Genomic DNA, 26,952 nt, shown 5'->3' on the forward strand with positions numbered 1-26,952 from the left:
TTACAATTGCAGGTATGTTCTAGAACCCTAGGAGCAGTCTAAAAGGCCTCCAAAGCTTTCACAATGGCAAAAGGCCATCATGCAGCCACTACAGATGGATAGCTGCTGCGGGCCGCAGGAATATATCTTAAGAACTCAGCTGGTTATGGCAAAGTCACTACCTGGAGGGATCAGGGAATTCCTCCAGAGGAAGCCAAATCCCAAGGAGTTTTTGGTGTTACTTGGCTTGTTATATATCAGCTGTATTCTGTTATGAAAATCATGTGTGCCTTCATAGCTTTCCCAATTGACTTTTCCCTAAGAAGGGCTAACAGTGTAGACTGATCACTCTCTGGGTGACATACACATTCCAGGTATTTGGAGAACAGCCTCAGGAAAGGCTTTCTCTGGAATCAGATTATCTCCCTTGACCACTTTCAAGGACTACAGGAAACACCACCCAGGTGGGCACCCATTGTTAGTCCCAGGTGGACTAACAATGATAACAGCCCACATGCAAGTCTCTTGATTTACGGTAAATTCCACAAGGAGACACTGCCTAGGAGAGGTGGACGTTAAGTAATAGCTTTACACAATTTAGCTCGGACCCTCCCTGTAAATACCGAGACTTCCAGGAGGCAGAGGAGAAGAGAAAAGAGAACGGAAGAACTAGATGGGTAAGAACTTGAGAGGAACAAACTGAGATGGGGAAGAACTAGATTGAAGGGCTAAAAGAGAGGACTAGAGGAACAAGATGGAAGATGAGGAAGAGCCAGATGGGGAAGAACAAGATGAGGAAGAGCCAGATGAGAGAGAAGGAGACGAGAGAGGAGCTGATAGGGGAAAGAACTAGATAGATGAGAACCTAGAAGGGACAGAACTAGATGAAGGAATTAAGATAGAACCTAGAGGGGACAGTAGATAAATATAGGAATTAAAGCAAGTGGACTATAGAACTCGGTATGCTGAGATTATATTTCCTGATAATAGTCCTCGCCGTTAGTAGTTCTCTCTCCTGAGCCCCTGGGATGTATAATATTAAGGCTGGTCCCTCTAATATTATACAAGAGATGACAGGTGTTTTTTCCCCCTTTGTATACCCTCTACTGCTGCATGAAGAGACTCAGTGAAGGATGCTCACCCTACCTGCCTTCTTCACTTGCCTGTGGCACCCAGAGGATGTTCTTGGCATATTGTGAGAATAATTCCAGTTTCTCCATAAAGTGAAATACACACAGTACACATGTAAAATGATCAACTTTATTGAACAAATACAGGAGCAAAAATAGTGGATTTAACCACATTTTTAACAAACCAGGCAAAAATGTTACACTCTGTTCCTCCTTTCTCCTGAAACAGAACAGGCTTGCTAGAGGCCTGTGCCAGGGGTAGGATCAAGGTCATAGTAGAATTCAATTATGTGTGACTGAAGCCACTGATCAGGTGACCATGAAAATCCATTGCACCTCCTTATCAGGAAGATCAATGCTACCTTTACTTCCATTGTGAATCATTTGATTTAGACTAAAGGTTATTGTTGCTGTATGATGGGTTTTGGGCTGGCTACACCAACAGAACCTGGAGAAACTGCTGACAGGTGATGACATCTAAGTACCGATATGTCTAGTTTTTCTTGCAGGTGGGCAGACCTCTCTGGACTCAGACAGAAGTCCCTGGCTATTCTGACTTGCCTTGGCAATCTTCTCCTGTGCCCTGGTCTCAAGGGGTCACTTCTTGGGATTTTAAGCTTATTCTCCCACCTCCATGTTGAAAAAGCACAGACCTTTACTCACTTTTAGAAGCTGTGCTAGCAGGAGCAGCTACTATACAAGAGAAGGAACTCCAGGGTGTTGGTGGTCATAGTAAGTGAAGGTGGGGCATCTGTTTAGGCCAAAGCATTTGAGCCATCTGCTTCTACTATGGCTTAACCCATCTATCTTCAGCACAAGCTTGTAAAAAAATACTTTAACAGAGAATATGCTGTACAGAAGTAGGATTTGACACTGTATATTACAATGCTAAAATAGCTGTATAAATACTATATAGGCATGGAATCATGCCATTGGGAAGGGCTCACTGGTGAAGCCCTGCAAACCTGCTGTCATCCTGCCTAAAGTGAAATTTCTGTACAGCAGGTACAGGGAAAGCAAGGCTGGACTGTATCCGAACACAACAGGTGTATACAGACTTAGTTACAGTCCCTACTGGCTACCTATAGCAGCACAGTTGAGCCACAAGTGGAAGTGGTCCCATAAGACCCACATCTTCCAATACTTTGATAGGAATTTAGCACTAGAAAATTTGCCAAGACCACAGATGTGCCTTCTGCAGGTCTAGGCAGCAGTCATCCTTAGGTGGGTACCACAGAAATGAGAACACACTTCAGGTACCCATACAGAAAGAAGTGGGTTCTCTGATGTGTCACTGGCATCCATATTTATAGACACCTTAGTTCCTGCCACCTATGTTCTGTTATGAGTGGCTGGTTGGCACTCGATGAAAATGAGGCTTCAGATGGAGGTCCACAGTTCCAGGCCTGGGTCAGGGGCAAGGGAAGTAGGAGTGTGCGTTCCAATGCATTCATACTCCAGCCCCAGAGGTGTGCTTTAGTCTGGCATTTCAATATTCAATTTGGGTGGAGGGAGGACATACTTGCCAGGGCTCTGGGTGATGACTACCCTGGCCTTCTTGCGAAACATAGGTGCAATTTTAGGAGGTTCTGGAATGGGAGTTTCTTCTGTTTCCTCATTATCTTCATGGTGGAGATCATATGAAATGTTTCCATACTCTCTCAAAAATGGGAATATTTCAAGCAGAAACTGGCAGAAATCTTTGCGAATACCAAACCACCCTGAAAAATAAGAAATTTTCCTTTCAAACACTAGGCTTTCATGTCACATTTCTTTCCTGAACAATGAGTTTTACTGGTACTGTGTATCACTTTACTCAGTTTCCTCAGAAGTGAAGGCTAGCCAGGATCTAATTGCCCAATAAGCAGAGGAATTTAGACCTCCAGCTCCAAAGTTCTCAGAGTGGGACCCCAGGCCAGTGGTGGCAGCATGCACAGATCCCTGTTGGGAAGTGATTCTCCAGCCTCCAGTTAGAGCTCATGGTTGAAAAATGGTGAGGTAGGCTAAAGAGTACAGTTTTACTTAGCCAACTTTTATTTCAGATGGAAGCTGGAGTTGCAGAGCCACTGAATATCATAGCTATTCTCAAACACTGGCAAAACCTAGAAGAACTAGTTCTTCTTCCAATCTTCCAGATCCAGGTTAAACTATTTGGTGACAGAGTGATATTTAAGCAAAGTATTCCTATAATCATCTGAAATATGAGTAGACATAAGGAATTGGCCAGAGTGGAGTCTGAGTTCATGGGAACCCCTCAAACAAGGTCACTGGGGTGTGCTCTCCCTATTTCATAGGGGACTGTCAGCCTGGTGTTGGCTCTCCCAGAATACAAATAGCAGCCCAGCCTGCACTACAGTTTAGGCTTTTCCCTTCTAAGGCTGTTCAGATGGGCAGTTCTCTGGGTTACACATAGTAGAGCTCACAGCCTTATGAGGATGGTAACCTACTCAAAGACCACCTCCAAAGTGCATGCCATAGTATATTACTTAAGACAGAGTAGTCTAGCTCCATGAAATGGAAAAGACTCTATTCCATTGAGAGATGGGTAGAAATGGACCTGGATGACTCTTGTCATTTTGGTGGGAAATGTGGGTTATCCACGGATCCGGAAAGGATCTATAGCCCATTCTTAAGGAGGATAGAATGGGAACTCAAAAAGACACCTGCCATGTTTGGTCCAACCTCCACTTGTCTACTTGTATTGTGCACTGGAAATGAGGTATATTACAGACTAGCATCCCAAAGCAAATGTGAAAGCATGCCCTTCCTGTGGAGCACCACTCTCCTTCCTCATCTTTAAAGTATCCATAACAACTTCTAAACCGGGGTCCTAAGATTCATCCTTTCATAAAGCATAGCACAGGCACAGACCTCCCCCACCCAACACACACACAGTTTCTTAGTCTGCAGACATACAGTGGTTTCCTCCTTTCTGTCCAAATGTTGTTGCCATCAGTGTGATCAATGAGAGCCACAGGGGAACAAATATTGGAATACAGGAGAAAGCATTGTGTCCATCCAGTTTGTGAACCAGCAGGATCTAGAAAAAAGACAAAGTCAAGATGTTATTGATGTGTCACCAGAAAATGGACCAAGTCTGCAGCTGTCTCTGTTATAACCCTTTCCTATGTCACACATGTCATGTCTGGGAAGATGGAAGGCCACTATAGGTAACAGTAACAAACCATTTATCTAGGGAGAAAAGACCATGGGAGATTTTGTATCTTTCCCTAGAGCCAAACAAAAGTCCATCCAGCTGAAAGATTCCCACTGCCAGGAGTTTTATGAGAAACTTCTCCCAGGGTTTGTTCAAAGGAGTAAATAGTATCTTGGGGACCAGGTGGGACAAAGAAAAGGCTCTTACAGTATCTAGTCTAGAATTCCCCACCAAACTCAATACAAAACAAGGATATCCAACACTTTTAGTAAGCAGAAGGTAGACATGGGCAGATACCTTGTAGCTAGAGTTGTACTACTAGCTGTGAGTTCTGCAAGCACATTCTCACTGTCCTAAATTCTCTCTGGAATTTTTGTCTCCCACAAGGACAGCAGTATACATACCTACCTAGCTATGGCAAATGTGTCCATGATAAGGGTGGGATGTGGTAGCACAAGAGGTTTCCTGTTGAAAGCTTACCTCAAAAGTAAGAAGAGGCACGACAATGGTCATCCAGCTCAGTGCCATGGTTATATGTGTCCTGCGTTGTTCTGCAATCACATCCATAGAGCGTAGAAATAGAACGGACCAAACGATGTAATAGAGGACCACCAGGCACAAGAAGGACATGAGGATCCACAGAGGGACACACACGACCTGCAGAGGAATAGAAACACAGTGTCTTCAGAGCTTCCCTGCATCCTCTGGTGGCTACCATTATCATTTTGCTGGCTGTGTTCAGGTAGTCAAGGGGAAGCATGGCTACAGTCCTCCTGCCCAGGACTACCATAGAGATAGCATGGGAAACATCATATTCACCATGAGATTCTATCTAGGAAATGCTATCCTTAGGCCCGCTTCCCTTTAGGTGACAGCCTTCCATATTTTAAGTTTTTTTTTTTTAAACACACTCCCTCACTCTCAAGTCACTCATTTCATTGTTCACTCACTCCCATGCTTCCTCACTCTCAGTCACTCCCACATTCCTTCACTCTCAGTCACTTATTCCCAGATTCAGTCTCTTGCTCTCTAACTCAGTCACTAACATGTTCACTATTATACATATACTCTCAATCACTTATTCAGTCACACATGCACACCTGGTCATTCCCTCATTCCCACAGTCATTCACTCTATCATGCTCATCCATAGTTTCTCACTGTCCCTCACATACCCACTGCCACTCCATTCATTTTCCCTCATTCTTGGACATTCATATAATTATCTCCCCCACTCCTACTCATTCTCACTCATACACATAATCCATATCATCAGAATCATTTCTTCCTCCACTGTCTTGGCCACTCTGTCTCTTCCTCACTACTTATTCTCACTCATTTACACTCCCTTGCTTTCAGTCACTTTCTCACTCAGTTCTTCATACTTACTCTCATTTACATCCCTACTTCCTCCCATCACTCATCCACATATTCTTTTACTCAAATAATTCCTCATGCTCACTCAGTCTCTCTCTGTCTAGCTACTCAACATAAGAATTCTTCCTCACTGTTACATTCTCATTCTGTCAAATTTTTATTCACACTTTCTCATAAATCTCCACTCTCACATTCACTTGCATACTTCCTCCCTCACTCTCATTTAGTCTCTCACATATTCATTCACTCACACTTAATCTCACTTACTCCCTTCTTCACTATTATTCTCACTTGGAGTTATTCAACAACACAGCTACTCACTACATCAATCACCTATGTGTATGTGTATGGGGTGTGTGTGTGCACATGAGTAAGTCCTTATTTTTCAATTGAGTCTTTTGTATATATTAGTCAGAAGTCAAAGTTTTGACATGTACTTGCAAAACCTTTTCCTCAGCCAGTAATCTGTCTTTTCCTTTATTTTATTTTATAAAGTCTAAATTTATAATTTTGTCTTATAGATCAAATTATTGGTGCCATTTATAAAGAATGCTTCACTTAATTACAGGCTTTAAAGATTTTTCCTACCTTTTCCTCTAAGAGTGCTAAAATTTTGACATTTTATCTTATACCTGTGATTTGCATTGTTCCATGACTTTTAGGCCTCTTGAGTAGCTTAGAGTTCTTGATTACAAATTTTGTCACAAAGTTGTCTATGTATAGCTTCCAATAGCTCTTCTAAAGTACATCTGTGATGGCATTAATTTATTGATACTCCTCTCATGAGCAGAAGGATAGTGATTTTAACAGCTTCTTTTTCTTTCACCAATTATAAGATATATGTAGTCAGACTGCTTCATCCATTTGGCTCTGTACAGGGTTAAGGGTCAGGATCCCTCTACTTAAAGTGGAATTTGAGATTTCTTTTTTCCTAACATACACAAATGGATGGACACACATGCACCCCCCCCCCAAATATGCATTAAGCATCAAAGGAAACACAATCCATCCAAAAATTTAAAGCAATGGTATAACCCCTTGAGATACAGTCTCATGTAGCACAGGCTGGCCCTGAACTTGCATGTAGCCAAGGCTGACCTTGAACTTCTGATCCTCCTGTCTACACTTCCCAAGTGTTAGTATTATAAACATGTGCCACCTGGCCTGGCTTATTCAGTAATGGGAATTGAACCCAGGGCTTTGTGCATGTTAGGCAAACAACTGAGTTCTACCAACTGAGCTAAGGAAGAGGTCTAAAGAAAAGGACAAGAAAGAGTAAAACATGGTAAAAGAAAGACAAATGTATGTTTTCTCTTATATGTGGAATTAGAATTAAACATGTATATATGACATGAAAGTATAAGGTATCTGTTTGGAGAGGATAAAGAGCTAACAGGATGGGGGAACAAGAGAGGTTAATGGGGACAAATTTAGGCAAACAACAATAAATGCTATTCATGGGAAAATGTCAAAGTTAACCCCATTATTTTGTAACTAAACATAAATATAGGAAATAAATCTGTTAAAAAGTTTTAATTTTGTGGCTAGAGAGATGGTTCAGTGGATTAGAGTGCTTGCTGGACTTGCAGAGGACCTGGGTTCAATTCCCGATACCCACATGGTGCCTCACAACCATCTGTAGCTCCAGTCCCAGGGAATCTTATGCCCTCTCTTCTGGCTTCCTGGACCACTAAAGGTATATATTACACTGCCATACATTCGGGAAAATACTCATATACATAAAAATAATAAAATCTTAAAAAAATCTTTAAAAAGTTTCTGTTTTATAACTCAGTAATACTTTTTCTAGAATACTTTCAAAGAAAACAAGAAAATATTAAATGAGGATTTTTATACCCCAAAACACACCAGAGGTTTGAGATAAAATTCTTGTAGTGTTTATAGAACAACAGGATAATTATGATTGATAATAATTAAATGGTTCAAAATAGCTAAAAGAGAATAGCATTTTGAACATTCCTTGTACAAATAAATGACAAATGTCTGAAGTAATAGATATGGTAATAAAACTGATTTAATTATTACATATTATAAATACACAATGAAAGGTCTGACTATTCCCCATAAACAAATATAACTATGATGCCAGTTAGAAATTCTGAAAACTTAAGAATATGTATACACGGGAACATTTTGAAATTACAAATACTAGTGGCAACTGAAACATCTAGAAACAAGGAGATGTTTCATAAATGCAACTTATGAATCAATAAAGAATGTTATATTTACAATGGCATTTATTGATCTGAGCTAATGCTTATGCTATATTAAAACAAAAGAGCAGGATACAAAATTTTACACACAGAGGAACCTCAACAGCTTGTGTATAAGAGAATAAATCTCACTATGTTAGCTCCCAGTGTTGATACTATCATTAGGCTGCTACTCATGCCTTGCTTGGTTTTTACAAGCCTCCTGCAATAAATATAAATTACTTTTATAATAAAATGTTTGTTTAAAGATTTAAAAAGCTACATACAAGCCAGGGCCAGTGGATGATCTTGTCCAGTCTTAAGGCAATGAATATAAACTGGAGAATGTTGACCGAACACAGGATTTCTAGCTAAAAATGAAGAAAAGAACCAGTTAAACAAGTTGCATTTAACAGTGGTTATTTGTTTAACATACTAGTAGGCAATGCAAATTATAATATGGTAAAATGTTAACATTACTGTGCTGCTTTTTTTTTGCCAACAGAAAAGCACAGTAGTATCATGCTTTGGGGAATTGTGCACAAGTCTTTTGTCTCATCCTTATGGTCAGATGGTGCCTTGGCCATTTTGTTGTTCAAGATCTGAGTGCTGTTGACCTTTTTTGAAAAAAGAAAGAAAAAAATAGGTAATCTGCAGTAGATTTCCTCCAAGCCTCCTTTCTACTCCTACTGGCAATCATCTATACTTATTACCACCCTCAAACTTCTTTTTACTTCTACCCAGGACTCTGCCCTAAATCCCATGCCTTCTTTTCCAATTCCTTGAGGACCGTCTCACCTCAATCCAACTCTTATAGATTTGGTGTTGCATTGGATTCTGACTATGCTACTGACCTTTCCCAGTAAGAAACTAGTTGCCTGTGGTGGTTTGAATGCAATTGGTCCCATAATCCCATAGGGAGTGGCTCTATTGGGTGGTGTAGCTTTGTTGGAGTGGGTAAGTCCTTGTTGGAGGAACTGTGTCACTATGGGGGCAGGCTTTGAGGTTTCTTATGCTCAGGATATCACCCAGTATCTCAGTCAACTTCCTGTTGCCTGCAAGATGTAAGACTCTCAGCTACTACTCCAGCATCCATGTATGCCTACACGCTGCCATACTCCTTGCCATGATGATAATGGACTGAACCCCAAAACTGTAAGCCAGCCCCAATTAAATGTTTTTCTTGTTAAGAGTTGATGTGGTTATGGGGTCTTTTCACAGCAGTAGAAGTTCTAAGATATTGCCAATTTCTAATTAAACCCAAAATGTCCACATACAAGTAAGTTTACCTTTCCTGTAATTCAGCACCCCTACCCTAACCCCCTTTTCTGCTTCAGTGAAGCTCTGTGAGATAGGAATGGCTAGATGAGGCCCAATTGTCTCATTTTAGCTTCCAAGCTACTGACAACTCTCATCCCACAAGGAAACTGCCTTCACAAAGGCCCTCAGTACCAATAGGCTGAATATTTGTATCCACATCTTACTGGGATATTTGGAGAATGGTTTATGGTTGGCCAATCCTTCTTTCTTCTACTACTATCTGAGTTTCAAGAATCCTACTGTACAGTCTTGATATCCTGTGAGTACTCAGAGATTTCTTCTTGGGCTCCCTTTCCATTCCTTACATGGCTACATTTCTAGTACCCCAAACTAGATCCTTACTAGTGAATAACACATAAACACTCATTCACACCACCTAGGGCAGGGAAAAGTTTAAGCAACACTGCTGCTTACCATATTGCCTAGTGACGGGTTCTGAAATCTGCCTGCAAGTTAGCCTTAATTCTGTACAACAGGTCCAGTGTGCAGGTGCCAGATGGCTCTCCTAAAAGCACTGTTGTGGGATGGTATTTCTGTATGTTGTGAATATGTGTTGCTACCATTGGTTAATAAAGAAGCTGCTATGGCCTATGGCAAGAAGGTTATAGCTAGCAAGTAAGAAGCCTGAGCTACAGACCAAACAGTTTGTAATTAATATAAGCCTCTGAGTGATTATTTTATAAGTGGCTGTAGGACTGCAGGTAGGAGAGATTTGCTAGGACCACAGGGCAAGGCAGGACCAGAGAAACCTCCATCTACAAAGCACCTGTCATTAAACTGAGCTCACTGTCTCCTGAATCCTGTCCCTCCCTTTTTCATCACTGTAAGACAACACAGTAGCCAGTTGTGGTGTCCACATTCTCATATTCAATCATCACATTCTGCCCATTCTCCCAGCCAAACATCTGATGAAGGCCTTATTTACTCTGTATTTATATTATGACTTTAATAAATCTGGCCCATTTTTTTTTTCACCAACTCTCCAAAAACCAATTCCATAGCTCTAGTCTCTTGATGATGGATGCTCCTTTGCACTCAAAGGTCCCCAGGCTGCTTTCTTCTGGTAACAGATTTTGCCCTTGTCTATAAACATATTTTTAATTTAGAGGGCTCTCTACCAGCTCTTCACCCACATCTTCCAATAATACCAACTTTTAGTTATAACAACTGCAAAAAATTCTGCTTTTATATTGTTGCACCGATACAGGTAATACAGTGGAAGATAAGGGGAAAAAACTACAAACTAGGAGTTTTTCAGTTTCAATTTCAAGCGAGGAGAGTGCATGGTACAGGTATCAGTCAGGTGTCCTGGTGCACTGAGTTCACTAGGATAATGAGAGCACCTCAGTGCATGTTTATAAGAAATTATTTACCATGTGCGTGTGTGTGTGTGTGTGTGTGTGTGTGTGTGTGTGTGTGTGTGTGTGTGTATGCAAGAGGACTCACTCACATGGCACATATGGAGTCCAGAGGTTGACATTGGATATCTTCCTCAGTTACTTAACTTCTTCATCCAATTCATTTACTTATTTATGTGGAGATAGGGTCTCACTGTGTTGCCCTGGCTGGTCTGGAACTCACTATGTAGAACAGGTTGGCCTCAGAGATCTATCTGCTCTCTGCCTCCTGAGTACTGGGATTAAAGGTGTGTGCCACCATATCAGGCTCCTACTTTATTTTCTGAGACAGGGTCTCTTATAAAACCTGTAAGTTAACCTATTGCCTAGATTAGTAAAACAGCAAGGCCCTCAGGAGCTGCCTATTTCTGCCTCCTTGTACTGGGATTCCAGGCATATGCCTCTAAGACTGGCTTTTGCATGGATTCTAGGGATCTGTAGTGGTTTTGAATAAGAAGGCCCCTATAGGCTTATATATTTGAATGCTTAGTCATCGAGGAGTGGAACTGTTTCAAAGGATTATAAGGACTGGGAGGTATGGCCTTGTTGGAGGAAGTATATTACTGGATGGGGGTGGGATTTGAGTGTTGTTTTTTTTTTTTTGTTTGGTTTTATTTATTTATTTAATTTGTTTATTTATTTATTTTAGTCTATCTATCTATCTATCTATCTATCTATCTATCTATCTATTTATTTTTGGCCAGGCCCAGTCCATCTGTCTGTCTGTCTCCCTGTACACTTCTAGATCTGGATAGAGAGTTCTCAGCTCCTCCACACCACACCTGCATGCATGTCACCATACTCTTCACCATGATGATCTGAACTGTGAGTCCCTAATTAAATGCTTTACTTTGTAAGAGTTGTCTTGATCATGGTGTCTCTTCACAGCAATGGAACATTTAGACAGCATGTGAACTCAGGTTCTTAATCTTTCCCAGCAAGCACTTTAATCAGTGAGTCATCGTTCAGCAGTGCATAGTTTGAGAGATGAAGATATAGTCCCTGTTTAGGCTATCTCTGTGCAAAGGCTCCAATTCCCTAGCTTCTATATTCCTCTCCTATTTCTAGTCTAGGAACATCTTGGCTACTCTGGGGTTGACTTGGTTGACCAGTTTCTCTCACCTCTATTCTTTAGTATGCCTGGAATAAGGTCCCTTCTACTCTCTCAATATGGAGCCCACTGGCAGGTCCTAGGTTCTCCTTTATATCTCTATGAAAACCTTTTTTTCTCATTTTCCATAGCTTTCCTTGACAGATATTCCACATTCTTGGTGTATCTAACATCCTGGGGTCTCCACTGAATTTTGGCTTCCTTCTCATAGCTTTGCACATTGTCCTACCAGGGGCTGTTTGCTGGGATTCTGACACTGGCACATATCACCAGGCACCACAGGCTTTCTTTTTTGAAATATGAGTAGAATCCTTTGTGACTTTGTAACTCCTGCATTTTGCCTTCAAAATTAGCAATATGTGGATGACATCAATGTCTACCACTGCTCACATCATAGCTACAGCAATCACTAAATACCTGGATGGAAAAAAAAAAAAAAAAAAAAAGAAAAAGAAAGAAAAATCTTTCAAATGAGTTTGTAGTTTTATACCATTGAAACTGTAATTCCTACAAAGCCCTCAACTTCACATGGCCTTTTACACCCATAGTAGTTTGAATCAGAACTGCCCCTCATAGTCTCATGAATTTGAACATTTGGTCCCCAGTTTATGGTACTGTCTTAGTAAGTTTAGGAGGTATAACCCTGCTGGAGGGAGGATGTCACTGGGGATAAGATCTGAAATTAAAAGCCTCCTGCTTCTTTTAATTTTCTCTCTATGCTTCATGACTGAAATTGAGCATGTGACATCTCAGTTTCCCGCTCTTGCCATCATGCCTCCTGTCTCTGCCATCATGGATTCAAATCCATCTGAACATGCCACCATTATGCCACCACTATAGACTGAAGATGATGCCCCAACACTGCGAAGAAACCTCAGGTAACTGTCCAGGCAGCTGGCTGTTTCTGTCAACTCACAAAATTTTTGGAAGTTGCTTTTGTGCACTTCTTGTTTTTATTTTTGTTAGCTAATATTATTTCCTTCTTGGGTCTCTGAGGGAGTTGAAGATTAGTTAGTTATAGTTGAAGATTAATTAGGATAGAAAGTGAATTAGATACATTTTGGACCAGACACACTTACAGACATAGGAAGACTGACATGGGATGTGTGGTGGGGCCTGGGCGGGTGTGGGCGGGGCGCGGGGCGGTGGGCGGGGCCCGGAGCGATGGCGGGGTCCCCAGAAGCCACACCCACACCAGGAGGCCACGCCCACCCCAGACACACTGACATAGGAAGATTGATTTGTGACGTGTGGTCGGGGCTGGTGCGTGAGTGGGCGGGGCCGGGGGAATAGGCGGGATAGATAAGGGAATTATTTTCTCTGATTTGTCAAATACAAATGGACTAGACATCGTTTAGGTATTTGTTACTTGTATATATTGTATATAGTTATTGTACTTTTGTGTATAGTTTTTCTTTTGTTAGTTATAACCTTTTGCCTTTTTTCTTTTTATTAAAATAGAAAAGGGGAAATATGGTGATATTTTATTTGTACTGAAATGTAATTTTAATTTTATGTTAATAAATAAAGTTGCCCTGGGGTCAGAGCTATTAGAGCCATAGCAAGAGCGTGGTGGTTAGAAGAGCTATGTAGATTTCTGTGTGTTCAGGGATACAGCCAGTATTGGAGACATACGCCTTTAAGACCTGGAGGGCGGTACTTACAGGCAGTGATGAGGCAGTCATGTGGTTGGTTTACAACCAATGAGAAGGTAGAACAGAAAGACTATTTAAACACAGACAAACAGGAAGTAGCTCTCTCTCGGGGAAGTTAGGAGCACTGCAGGAGGTAAGATTTTATCTCTGAGTTCTGACCTCTCGGCTTTCTCTCTTTTACATTGGCTCTGTGTTTTTTATTTTAAAAAGACGATTGGATACATCTACACACCATCCTCCCCACCATGATGATAATGGACTAACCTCTGAACTGTGAGTCTGTAATTAAATGCTCTTTCCTTTATAAACTCTTCTGAGTTGCCTTGGTCAGGGTGTTATCACAGCAACAGAAAAATAACTAGTACAAAACTCTAAATATAGGGTTTTTTCAACCCTTTTTGTTCTGCCTTTTGCTCCCAATTCTCACTGTAAATCTCACTAAAAGCTGCCAGCAATATCTACTCTAAAGACAGAATGATGAAAGTTCTTCTGAAGGTTAATTACTTCGTCACATTTTAATTCAGTTTTTTTTTTTTTTTTTTTTTTTTTTAACTGTCTCTCTGAGGTATTTTGGTCACTGAGGTGCAAAAGCTAACATACAGTGGACAGTGGTCTGAAAAGATAAATTACTGAAAGGAACCTACTGTACTGGGCCTCAAGCACTTGTGCCAGGTCCTAGAGAATGTGGAATAGGGCTGAGTAAGTATAGATTAAGTAAGGAATAAGGCATAAGAAACAGAGTAGTATGGAAGAGCTGCTCTGTAAATAGAAAGAAAAAACATGACAACTTATTTTTTCTATCAGATGCGAGAGAGAGACAGAGACAGAGAGAGAGGGCACAAAGTGCAAAGTTTCTGGGATAAGTGTGGCCAACTTCCAGAACAAATGCTGAGGAGACAGGCCTGCAAAGAGAGAAGATGGAGAACATGGAGTTTTTTAAGAAGGGCAAAGCCTCAAATATCTTTGGGAAATTAGAGGTCATATGCACAGACAGATGGTACTAGACTGCACCACTTAGATCTATTGCTTCCATATTGACTCCCCAACTCTAAGAACCACTGTTACATTTGTTTCCTAGGTGTACCTCTCATGAAATTTTAGTGCTGTATATATTTTGTAGATAATATACTTTGTGCATACCTGTGTTTTACCCATAAAAAGAACACAGCTTTCTCCATTCCTAACCACAAATCAATATTTACTTTTTGAGGTCAAGAATGTGCTAGCCCTGTTAATCCAATATCTGGCTGAAGCTGCAGACCATAAACCTATGATGGCTTTATCCATCAATCAGGTGACTTTTTTCAGCAGTCTCTGGTAAGCAGCCAGAGGCAAGTAATACAAATAAGAAGTGGTTGGGTGTAGCTTGAGTTTTCCTGCCTTGCCCACAGTCAGGACAAATCTCTCTCACCCGCCAGTCCCACTGCCACTCAGACCCAACCAAGCAAACACAGAGACTTATTTTGTTTACAAACTGTATGGCCATGGCTAGGCAGGAAGTATAGGCGGGGCTAACTGAGAGGAGAAATAAAAGAACAGGAAGGCAGAAGGAGTCACTGCCTGCAGCAGCCACCAGGACAAGGAAGATGTAAAGTACCGGTAAGCCATGAGCCACTTGGCAAGGTATAGATTTATGGAAATGGGTTAATTTAAGATATAAGAACAGTTAGCAAGAAGCCTGCCACGGCCATACAGTTTGTAACCAAAATAAGTCTCTGTGTTTACTTGGTTGGGTCTGAGCGGCTGTGGGACTGGTGGGTGACAAAGATTTGTCCTGACTGTGGGCAAGGCAGGAAAACTCTAGCTAGTTGGGTTTACTGAAGGTTGTTAGGAACAACAGAGAATGTAAAAGTGGGTTGAGAAAGGTACTCTCCCAGCCTGTCCCTACCAGCCACACTCACTCCATGGATTTTCACCACTTCTATAATAGTAAGATTCCCATCCATCAAGACCAAGTCCTTCTTGATACTCCATGTACTGTTCCTGTGGCCTAGCTCTATCACTATTCCTCTCTCTTGGGACTTTTCTTTTAAACCTATGCCTAGGTTCAGCTTCCAATCCTTTATGTTCCTTCCAGATGAGCTGCAGTCTCCTCTTTACCTGCACAGGTCAAAACAAGACATTTGCAGTCACACTCTGTACTTTATCTGGGGGGATATGCTCTACAATTCCCTGTAGATGTCCAAAACTGCAGATAATACTAAACCTTTTATGTATTGTTTTATTCCAAATGTACACATACCTATGATAAAAGTTTAATCTATAAATTAGTAACAGTAAGAGGTTAACAACAATAATCACTAAACAGAACTCTAAGAAAATACTATAATCAAGGTAGCATTCATATGATCTTTTATCTTTCTCCCAAACATCTTATTTTATGATATTACATTTTCAGACCACAGCTAACTACAAGTAACTAAAACCATGGAAAAATGAAATATCAGATAAGAAGTGTGTATGTGTATGGGAGGGTTTCTATCACTTCCCATTGTCCTCTAAATCTGTTAGCACATTGCTTTGGGCCCTCAGTTCCTTTGTAGTTAAATGCTCTGACTTTGGATTGGGCTGATTGAAATGGAATTCTGGCCCTTCTCCTTAATGTGTAGCCATGAATAAATTATCCTTCTCAGGTAAACAACTGCACCTCTCTCATAAGGTTGTTGTAAACGTTTACTAAGTTGCTGCTATTTATGAGGTGACCATCCAAATGCTTGGCCCAGTCAGATTAAGAATACTATGAATATCATCTACAATTGTTTTCACTATTACTATTACTAGTATTAGTATTTTAATTTAATTCTATATCTCCTCTTCTTGGGCCTAAAGGGCTTGCATATACAGATACTTGAAAAAAATATTTGCTGAAAGAATAAATAACACACGGGCATATCAGGACAAGCCAATTAGATGACAGCTAAGGAGTGACATCATAGAAGATTAGGTAGTGAGAGAGTTAAATTTTATGTATTAATTCAGATGGACTATTATACCAGTTATTTAATTAAATACCAGGGTATGTGTTGTTGTGACAGCATCAAGTTTTTAAAGGAGATTATTCTCAATACTGTAGGGTAAGTGGCCCTTATCCACAGTTGGAGGCTTTAAATGCAAAGTCTGAGGTTTCCTGGAAAGGAAGAAAGTCAGCCTCTAATCTGGAGTGTCAATTCCTGCTGAGTGCCCAGCCTGCCTGTCTGTTCATATTTGCCAGCTCCACAACCATGTGGATCCATTCCTTAAAATCTCTTTGTGTCTATATCTCTATCAGTCTTATTGGTTATTTCACAAGACTGACAGACACAGGTAGCTTATAAGACAGAAAGCTAGGAGAAAGCTGAAGACATTTGTTCCCTTATAAACCACAATCTAGAGTTAAGGATTAGTCTGTCCCTTACCTAGGGTAAGGGACTGACATTAGAGTAACTATTTTAAAAACATGATTAAATACACAGATCTTACCTCTAGTGACCTGTCATGCCGAAAGCCCCAGACACATGCTGCAACAGACACTGGGGAAACAAAGAACAATGGCATGAAGACCAGAAGCCAGAAATGGCTTCCTCTCTCAATCCTATCACAGACCAGAACTTCAAACATCAGCAGGAGCAAATGGATTCCCACAGCAATCAACATGGCTTTAAATTCCACACATGTCTCTCCTTCTGCTCTAAAAGGGGATAGAAGGAGAAGAAAAGAAAGAAAAAATACAGTTCAGAATCCTGAGTACAAGGAAAAAGTCCACAGCAAATACCAACTCAATTCACATTCTGAATTTCAACTGTAAATATGGAAAAACACAAAGATGAAGTAGAGAGTTCTTAAACCTATCTTTAATAGACAATCTTTCAAATATCCAGGAACACTTATGTTTATAACTTTAAACTCAACTATAAAAGTTACTTCCGCCGGGCGGTGGTGGCGCACGCCTTTAATCCCAGCACTCGGGAGGCAGAGCCAGGAGGATCTCTGTGAGTTCGAGGCCAGCCTGGGCTACCAAGTGAGTTCCAGGAAAGGCGCAAAGCTACACAGAGAAACCCTGTCTCGAAAAAACAAAAAAACAAAAAACAAAAAAAAAAAATAAATAAAAAAAAAAAAATAAAAGTTACTTCCAAGATTATTCTATTAATTACTTCTGTTGTAAAAAACTTCTGGTATCTCAAGTCTCATGATCTTCACTTCTCATTGAATTAAAAACAATACAAATCACATTTCATACAATACTAGAAATATAACTTTAGCTTCATCTGCAAGTGTAGGTTACATTTAAGAAGATATGCCATTTTTCTTGGATGCTACTTTAAAATGCAAATTAAAAAAGTAATAAAAGGCTTTCATTAATCTTTATTCCAGTATAATAATGAATTAAAACCTACAAATTAAAAAGTTAAAGTTGTGCTCAAACAAAATAAGTTTAATTAGTTGCATAAACATAAACATAAACTTTTAATAAATTAAAATTGAAAATGCTTATAATGCATTTGTAAAGGCCTAAAATTTTCATTCAAAATACAGATAACCATTCCTGACACACTTGCCCTATGGGTGATAAATATTCTAGAAATTAGGACAAAGAGAAAAAACAGTCACAGGTAATTCCTGTAGGACTCTCACTAGCATACTGCTGATTAATGGTCACAGGGGAATGACTATACCTGTGTATAACATACATCTAGCCAGCTATAAACAATTTCTTTCCTTATTTGAAAAGTATCAAAACAGAGAAAAGATGTGTATAACTTTTAAGTATCAATTAGTTAACTTGTTTTTGAGAAACATATATTAGATATCTGAAATTTTTGTCTTAAAAAAGAGATAGATCTACAATTACAGATCGGGGCTGGACAGATGGCGCAGTGTTTAAGAGTGCTTGCAATTCTTCCAGAAGACTTAACTTCAGTTCTCAGTACTCACACTGGGTGGCTCACAACCACCTATAACTCAGCCCCAGGGATCTATCACCTTTTCTGGCCTCCACAGGTACCCTCATACGCGGGGCATACATTTATACAGGCACATGATTAAAAATAAAAAAAATAGCTGAGCAGTGGTGTTACATGCTTTTAATCCTAGCATTCGGGAAGCAGAGGCAAGTGGATCTCTGTGAGTTCAAGGCCAGCCTGGTCTACAAAGTAAGTTCCAGGACAGCCAGGGGTACACAATGAAATTCTTCCTCAAAAAATAAAATCTTGAAAGATTATATTACAATCTCAAAACAAAACAAAACAAAAAAACCATTCACACAAGAATGCCCTTCATTTGCTATGATTCTTAGTATGTAGCCTTTTTAAAGTCCTACATACCTATGGGATATGCATTTTACACAGTCTAAACTACAGCTTTTTTTCTTTTTCCAGATAGGGTTTCTCTGTGTAGCCCTGGCTGTCCTGGAACTCACTCTATAGACCAGGCTGGCCTTGAACTCATAGAGATCCACCTGCCTCTGCTTCTCGAGTGCTGGGTCTGCCTCTCAAGTGCTGGGATTAAAGATATGCATCACCACTGCCTGCTTTTTTTTGTTGTTGTTGTTCCTATCTTATCTTTTTTTTTCTTTTTTTTTGGTTTTTTGAGACAGGGTTTCTCTGTGTAGCTTTGCGCCTTTCCTGGAACTCACTTGGTAGCCCAGCCTGGCCTCGAACTCACAAAGATCCACCTGCCTCTGCCTCCCGAGTGCTGGGATTAAAGGCGTGCGCCACTACCGCCCGGCATCTTATCTTAAAAGTTGATAATCAAGAATTTTTAAAGCTGAAGTGGCCCCATCTTCTATACTTTTTTCCTTAAGCAGCTGTTTGTCTCTCTGTCTACCTTCCTCATTGTCCTATCAAGAATTACTGCATTCTTCATCTTCTTCATAGAGGTTTATAAGGGCCCTCACTCTCCACTTCCTTCTCTTGCCTCCCTTTTCTCTGAGAAACGAAAGGGAGAGATTCCCATAGAATCCACCCACACCAGGCTACTTCCACTTCCATGACCCCCAAAGATCTGCCTTCTTTCGTAACATCTGATTCTCAGTTTACCTCATTCCCTAGTTCCTATCTGAAGGACTCATGGCCTTTGGACCAAGCTCACTCCCTGACATCATTACCAGTTTACCCCAGGACTAGAAGAGTAGGAGAAAGGGAATCCTAGTTCTAAAAGTAAACTGGAGAAGTCATACAGAGTGTTTCTGTGCTGCTTATTCTGCTATGGTATAGCATTTCTATATTTGGGATATTTGAGGTTACATCTGTGGGCTATCTAGGCACTAAACCACCTAAACTAACACACTGTTTTTATAAGAAAATTCATAACAAGCATCTAAGTTTTTAAAACACTGATGAGAAATGTTTGCAAAACCTTGAATAGGAAGAAATTGTCCTTATGGTATCTCTAGTGAGAACCACCAAGATTTTGTTCTCTTAAGATATAGACCAGTGGGTTTTATAAAGCAGTATTACCGATATTGAGGATTTCGTGCCCAAACACCGGTTCCAACTGATGCTCCAACAATGACCATTAACTTCCACAACCATATTGGAGCAAAGACAGCCCAGTAGCTCCACTGAATGATGCCATCCAAACGAAGGGCCAGTAGCACAGAGAACAGCAGCAGACAGGCATAGATGAGGAATTTACTAGGAGAAAAGCAAAATGATGAAAAAGAATTAATTTGTAATAAACAGCTGATAATGAAATGAGGAGAAATAACAGAAACATATTCAGCTCATAAAAAAAGTCACTAATTCAGGGCTGGAGAGATGGTTCAATAGTTAAGACCATTGGCTGCTTTTCCAAAGGACACAAGTTCAGTTCCCAGTGCTTAAAAGGCAGCTAACTGCTATCTATAACTCCATTTCTGGGGGTAAAACCTCTTCTTTTGGCCTCTGAGGGCCCTGCACACACAGGGTGCACAGACATACATGCAGGCCAAAAAATAAATTAAAAACATATATTTAGTCACTAATTTAACAATCATTTATTTAAAAGTTCTATGTAGAAAACATATTGTGTTGGGGATGAGAAAACAAAAGCAAGTAATTAAGTCTTCTGCTTCCAAAGGATTTCTGATGGACTCTACACACAGAAAGGTACAATTCAAATACGGTATAATATTTGTGTAAATGGTGGTATGGACAAAGTGAGACAGGAGCTAGGAAAAGAAAGTATGGTATCTAACTGAGGCAGTAGGAAGAAGAGATGCGATGACCACAGAGCTTCAGAAGTAATTGGAGGGTTATCAGATAGAAAATCAAATTGGATGAGGGAGTATCTTAAGCAGTAGGAACTAGTTATACCACAATATGGATAGTGGTGAAAGCTGACATGTTTAGGATAAAGTCAAGCGCTGTCATTGACTATTTGATCCAATTCTCAAGAAGCTATCCCTTTGGACATTAATGTCCTGATAACAATAAAAATAGCCAAGTATGGTGGCTCACATTTATAATCTCAGCATTTAGGTAGCTGAGGCAGAAGGAACATTGTGACTTCCAGGCCATCTTGGGCTAAATAGTGAGTTCCAAGCCAGCCTGAAAAATACCATGAAATGTTGTCTCAAAGACAAAAGAAACGGGGCTAGAGAGATGGCTAAGCAGTTGAGAGTACTTTTTGCTTTTCTAGAGGATCTGAGTTTGGTTTTCAGCATGGACACAAGTTGTGTCATAACTGCCTGTCACTCCAATCCCAGTGGGTCTGTGTAGTGATATATTGTGTACCCTAATAAACTTGCCTTGGGATCAGAGGACAGAACACTAGATTAGACACAGAGGTCAGGCAGTGGTAGCATACACCCTTAATCCTATCACTCGGGGGCAGAGATCTGTCTGAATCTCTGTGATTTCAAGGCAACAATGGAAACACAATCTGGCAGTGGTGGCACACACCTTTAATCCCAGTACTGGGAAGCACTCACAACTTTAATCCCAGGAAGTGGCATGGCTGGGAGGGGAAAGGTATATTAGGCGTTAAGAAACAGGAACTAAAGCAGTTCAGCTGAGAACCATTTGGGTGAGGACTCAGGATTTCAGCCAGAGGATTCATGGAGTTTGCAACATGAGGTTGGCTGTGGATTGCTCTGCTTCTCTGATCTTTCAAGTTTCACCCCAATATCTGGCTCTGGGTTTTTTATTAAAAGATCATCTAAGATTCGAACAACAGATATGACACCCTCTTCTGGCCTCTACGGGTATAAGTACACTAGTGGTATGCATTCACACAAGTGTATACATATGCATAAATCAAAAATATTTAAAAGAAACAAAAAACACAAGAGAAAAAATGACCGGTTATTTGTCATATTCATATGATACATTTAAGTGTAAATATATAAAATACTTTAAATGGCTGAGTAAATTATAGATACATCTATATATACACACACTCATGTCACAAATAGAAAAGAACTTTGGTAGAAGTCTTTGAAATAATAATATGAAATTACATTGTCAAGCACTTCTACTTCTAGCTTTGGTATAAAAACAGGAATAAGATTTACCTTTCCTATTGAGAGCCACTGTCAGAGCATGTAGTATTTGGTTAGTGAAAGCACTTTCACTCAGAGTAATTGCTGAGGAGAAAAATCTAGGAATAGCACCTGGCTGAGGAGGAATAAAAACTTAATTTGCACAAGAAAGAAGCTTGGCACCTATTGCCTGTCTGGCCTTGTAGGCAGTCTCCTTAAATCAATAACTAGCAAAAGGCTAAAACATCATCCTAGGAATGTGAGCATTCCTGGCTTAACTAGAGAGTATGGTGCTGTGGGATGATTTGTATGTCCTGTGGGAGCCCTTCTTGGGTTCTTTGTGGCGTTACCCAGCGGGTCCGTATAGAGGATGATTAGGACCATGGGCCTGAGTGCAGGTGTTTGAGATGGTCTGCACTTGGCTGTGCTGGGGTATGGTCTGTATGTCAAGTTGTTCTGATTGGTTAATAAATAAAACCTGATCGGCCGTGGCTAGGCAGGAAAGATAGGCGGGACTAGCAGAGAGGAGAAATAAAAGGCCCAGGAAGGCAGAAGGACTTGCTGCAGCCGCCGCAATGACCAGAGATGCTGCAGCCGCCGCAATGACCAGAGATGCTGCAGCCGCCGCCATGACCAGCAGCCTGTGAAGACGCCGATAAGCCACCAGCCACATGGCGAGGTATAGATTTGAGGAAATGGATTAATTTAAGATAAAGGAACAGTTAGCAAGAAGCCTGCCACGGCCATACAGTTTGAAAGCAAAATAAGTCTCTGTGTTTACTTGGTTGGGTCTGAGCGGCTGTGGGACTGGTGGGTGGCAGAGATTTGTCCTGAATGTGGGCTAGGCAAAAAACTCTAAAGCTACAGTATGGATACAGGTATATATGGATGCAAGTAACACACACACACACACACACACCATACTCTAGGTGACATATTCCTGTTTATGACTTGAGAGACTGGCTCCAATTGACAAACTATTGATATTTTTGCAAACTATTAAAAGGACTATACCTCTTAGATTAAACAAAACTTTATTACCAAACTAGAAATGTTTTAGTGGGAATTTTTATTAAGATGAAAAATGTTTAAGAGCACATAAATAGAATACACACACACACACACACACACACACACACACACACACGCACAAAAATGCAGATGAAAAAATCATTCTTAAACAATATTAGAAAGATCCAGGCCAGTGAGAAGATGGACACTCAACTTCTTTATCTCCTATTTATCTCATCTGATTTCTTACACATTGATTCATGAAGATAAAAGTAAGTGATAACATTGTGCAAATAATATATTTTATATATTGTTGGTGTAGTATTTATTATTAATGATACAAGTTGTAAAAATCTTATATGGTAATAATTTTCCTGACTGCTGGATCATAGTTTAACTATCAGACATGACTAATCATATATTATCAGTTATACAGCATCTACACCTAAAATTCAATACAAGACCTTTATCTGAAAATTTTAGTCACCTTGTACACTTATCCATCACTAGGCAAAGCAACCAGAAAGTCATAGGATATTAGTAAACTTAGTTCCCAGTGTCCTAAGAAACTAATACTTCTCCAATATACTGCTTCCTTCCTACAACAGAATTTTCTAATGGTTTATGCCAGTTTTTACTCAACATGTACTCATTCAGCACATTTATTCAGTGCCTCAAAGTCATGGCCCTCAAAGAAATCATAGCCAATAAAAACTATATATATAAGTTATCAAGTAATGGCAATATTTTCAAACCCAGAAATTATACATGCAAATGGAATTTATATCCTTTGACCATTCCCATTGGAGGTAAAGCATTAATTCTACTATGCCATTGCTCAAATCATCTTTAGAACATTCCTCTCAAAAGTGCCTTAAGAGCCTGAAGTACATTATTCTGAGTATAATAAATAGTGCCAAATCTTTGCTGAGAGTGGATTTGAGTTCTGGAAATAGCGAAAATTCAACCAGAGCCAAATTTAGTGAAAAGATATATGATCAAACTAGGTGGCACTATTTTCGTTCAAAAATGATTATTATAATGCACCAAGACAGATTTTCTTAAATGATTTGTAAAACTGACTCTAAAGGCCATTCTAGAATATTAACAAGGGCTCTGAGCAGTGGAATGGGTACATTTTACTTTCCCCAACTTCTTTCAATGATGTTTACTTGGATATATAAATACCAATATAAGGTATGCTTTGTATAATCATTTTACAACTCCTAAATAAAAGGTTCACTTGCTGTAATAAAACGTCATGACCAAAAGCAACTTGGAGAGGAAAGGGTTTTCATCTTACAGGCTAACAGTCCATCACTTAGGGAAGTCAGGACAGGAACTCAAGCAAACAGAGAACCTAGAAGCAGGAGCTGATGCAGAGGCCACAGATGGTGCAGCTTAATGGCTTGCTCCCCATGCCTTGCTCAACATGCTTTCTTACAGAACCTAGGACAACCAGCCTAGGAGTGGTGAGTCTTCTTATATCAATTGTTAATCAAGGAAATGCCCCACAGGTTTGTTCACAGAACAATCTGGTTGAGGGGGGGCATTTTCTCAATTGAGGTTCCCTCTTTCCAAATGACTCTAGCTGATGCCAAGTTGACAAAACACTAGCCAAAATGGCCCCTCAGTACACTGGACATACTCTGTTATAGAAGGAAAGGACATGTAGGGTGGAACAAAAAGCTTCAGAAGAAACCTAACCTGGATTAGAATCCTGATTTGGTTCATAATTGCCTGTTTGACTTTAGAGAAGTCCAGACTCTGTAAAATGAAACTGTTTGGGACCAGAGACGAATCAACAGACAGAAGCACTTGCCACTGGCCTGATGATAACTTCAAATCCCAGGACCCACATGCTGAAAGAAGAGAACTGACTTTTACAAACTGTTCTCTGACCTCCATATGCACACTATGTAATATGTGCACCCACACACATACATACACAATCAATAAACAAAAATGTATTACAATTAGAAAATAAAATAAAATGAAGCTGTTTTCTGATATGCAGGGCTATTATAAAGAGTAAAGATAATGAAAAGTAAAGTGGCAATACTGTGTTGACACATGGTGGATGCTCATAAGTCATAGCATTTATTAACAACTATTAATCAGTAAAAGTCATGAGAATATTCTATCAGTGGCTTTATACACCCCAACAATAGATGTGCAGTCATTCAGACAGTAATTCATTATCAGTACAGACAGTACACTCATATTGACAGATCAGTGGCCTGTTTTTAAAAAATACAATCTGTAAGGATTATTTGGAGTAACTAACACTATATACTTTTTTACAGTGCTGGAGAGAATCAAGCCTAAAACCCCGTACATGTTAGACAAGAGCTCTACCACTGAACTATATGCTAACCTCAACAGCATGTATTTTTAAAACACTGCACACATTATCTGCAGTGGTCATACAACACTGCCCTTTCTTTTTAAACAATTCTTTTCAAAAAATTTACTTTATATGAATGGGTATGTTGCCTGTATGCATGTCTGTAAGTATCTGGTGCCTGCAGAGGCCATTTGTGAACTGTCACCAACAACCACATTCATTTTTTTTTCTGATTTTAGATAAAAGACAACTTACAAAGACTAAAGAATGGCTTTAGAAGATGAAGCATACAATAAGTTTGCAAAGATAATTTACTTCAATAGTATTACATGTCTATGGTGATATTTTATTTGTACTGAAATGTGATTTTATTTGTATGCTAATAAAGTTGCCTGGGGGTCAGAGCTAATATCAAGCCATAGCAGAAGCCGGGTGGTGGTGGCGCACACCTTTAATCCTGATTACATGACAGACAGATCTCTGTGTGTTCAAGGATACAGGCAGCATGGATACACGCCTTTAATCTCAATACTAACCATAGAAGACCTGGAGGTCTGTATAGACAGGCAGTGACGAGGAGGTCATGTGGTTGGGTTTACAACCAATGAGAAGGCAGAACAGAAAGTCAATAAAAAGACAGATACACAGAAAGTAGGTATCTTTCTGAGGGGAAGGACGACAGCAGCAGCAAAGGGTAAGAAAGGTTTTGAGTGTCAGCTCTTAGCTACTGTTCTGACCTCTTGGGCTTTTAACTCTGCATTTGGCTCTGTGTTTCTTATTTAATAAGACTGTTACATCTACACATGTCCACATAACACCCACCATCCCAAAAGGCATTTTTCAGTCTTTGTTCCAGTCTAGAATACCCAAGGGATATACCTCACTCGCATCAGGAGCCCACTACAGATGAGCCAGTATGCCAAGCAGAGTTCTCATAGCTTTCCAGTGCTGTATAGCTACCAGGGCTGAAGGGTCTTTTCTAACAAATAACAACTCTACCAAAAGAGCAGACATCCCTGATGACTTGTGATGTAGTCAGGTTGCCCATTTAAAGCCACATACTCCCAAATCTCTACCTCCCAGGGACATTTTAGAATCAGTTTTCCATTTCTGTATACTTCTAATAGTCTGTTTAATCTGTAAAAATGTTAGAGGCTTTAGGCAGTCAAGAAGGATTCTTGGTAGACATAGTATGTTTCAAGAATTTTGACTTGTGCAACTAAAGGGCCATTATGGAAATAAGTTCATGATCAACCAGTTTTGTAGCAGTTGGAAATAGGTAGAGGGTTAGCTGTCAGCCCTTCATAGCTGGGTGCTAAACACTTTTGAATCATTCTGTTACTACTATTTCTAGAAAACTGACAATACTGCAGTGAATTCTCACTGACCAAGACTTGAAAGGTAGAGACCACCAAACCATAACAGTAGCTATTTCTGTGATACATTAATAATCTCCAGAGAACATTCTCCTATACTGTTAAGGTCTTTCCCATCTTGTCAATGGAACAGTTGCACTCTGAAGGGACATAGCTAGAGATAAGAAAAACAAATAGTCCATACATTGAGCAGGAAAGCAGTCATTGAAAGAAGCAGCTTTAGACTTTTCCTACAGGCTGTGGTGAGTTATCATTCATTTCACAAATACTTACAGAGCCAGCTATTATCTCATGCATATAAACAACAGTAATAAAAGTCATGGGTTTGGCCTCACATGGCTTGAATTTCAGTAGGGAAGAGAAATATTAAATAAACAAAGACAAATGCAAGGGCACAGGTAAGTGCTCTACAGGGAACCTATGTATTCTACAGAGATTGTACA

At 39.9% G+C, this 26,952-nt stretch overlaps 1 protein-coding gene across 3 annotated transcripts in view; it reads right to left on the reverse strand.

Annotated features, from left to right (window-relative positions):
* Positions 1 to 1,219: 1,219 nt before the first annotated feature.
* The window catches only part of Tmem185a (transmembrane protein 185A), a 28,382-nt gene continuing 2,649 nt past the window's right edge, over positions 1,220 to 26,952 (reverse strand). For all 3 annotated transcript variants that reach the window (XM_028856575.2, XM_028856576.1, XM_028856574.2), the window contains exons 2-7: positions 19,773 to 19,949; positions 16,798 to 17,005; positions 8,143 to 8,226; positions 4,747 to 4,923; positions 4,026 to 4,149; positions 1,220 to 2,830 (exon numbers count right to left, since the gene is read on the reverse strand). In XM_028856575.2, coding sequence (XP_028712408.1) covers positions 2,586 to 2,830; positions 4,026 to 4,149; positions 4,747 to 4,923; positions 8,143 to 8,226; positions 16,798 to 17,005; positions 19,773 to 19,949 — 1,015 coding nt within the window. In that variant the 3' untranslated portion in view covers positions 1,220 to 2,585. The remainder of the gene's footprint in view (positions 2,831 to 4,025; positions 4,150 to 4,746; positions 4,924 to 8,142; positions 8,227 to 16,797; positions 17,006 to 19,772; positions 19,950 to 26,952) is intronic.

Source organism: Peromyscus leucopus, chromosome X, assembly GCF_004664715.2.
Source record: "Peromyscus leucopus breed LL Stock chromosome X, UCI_PerLeu_2.1, whole genome shotgun sequence".
Taxonomy (NCBI): Eukaryota; Metazoa; Chordata; class Mammalia; order Rodentia; family Cricetidae; genus Peromyscus; species Peromyscus leucopus.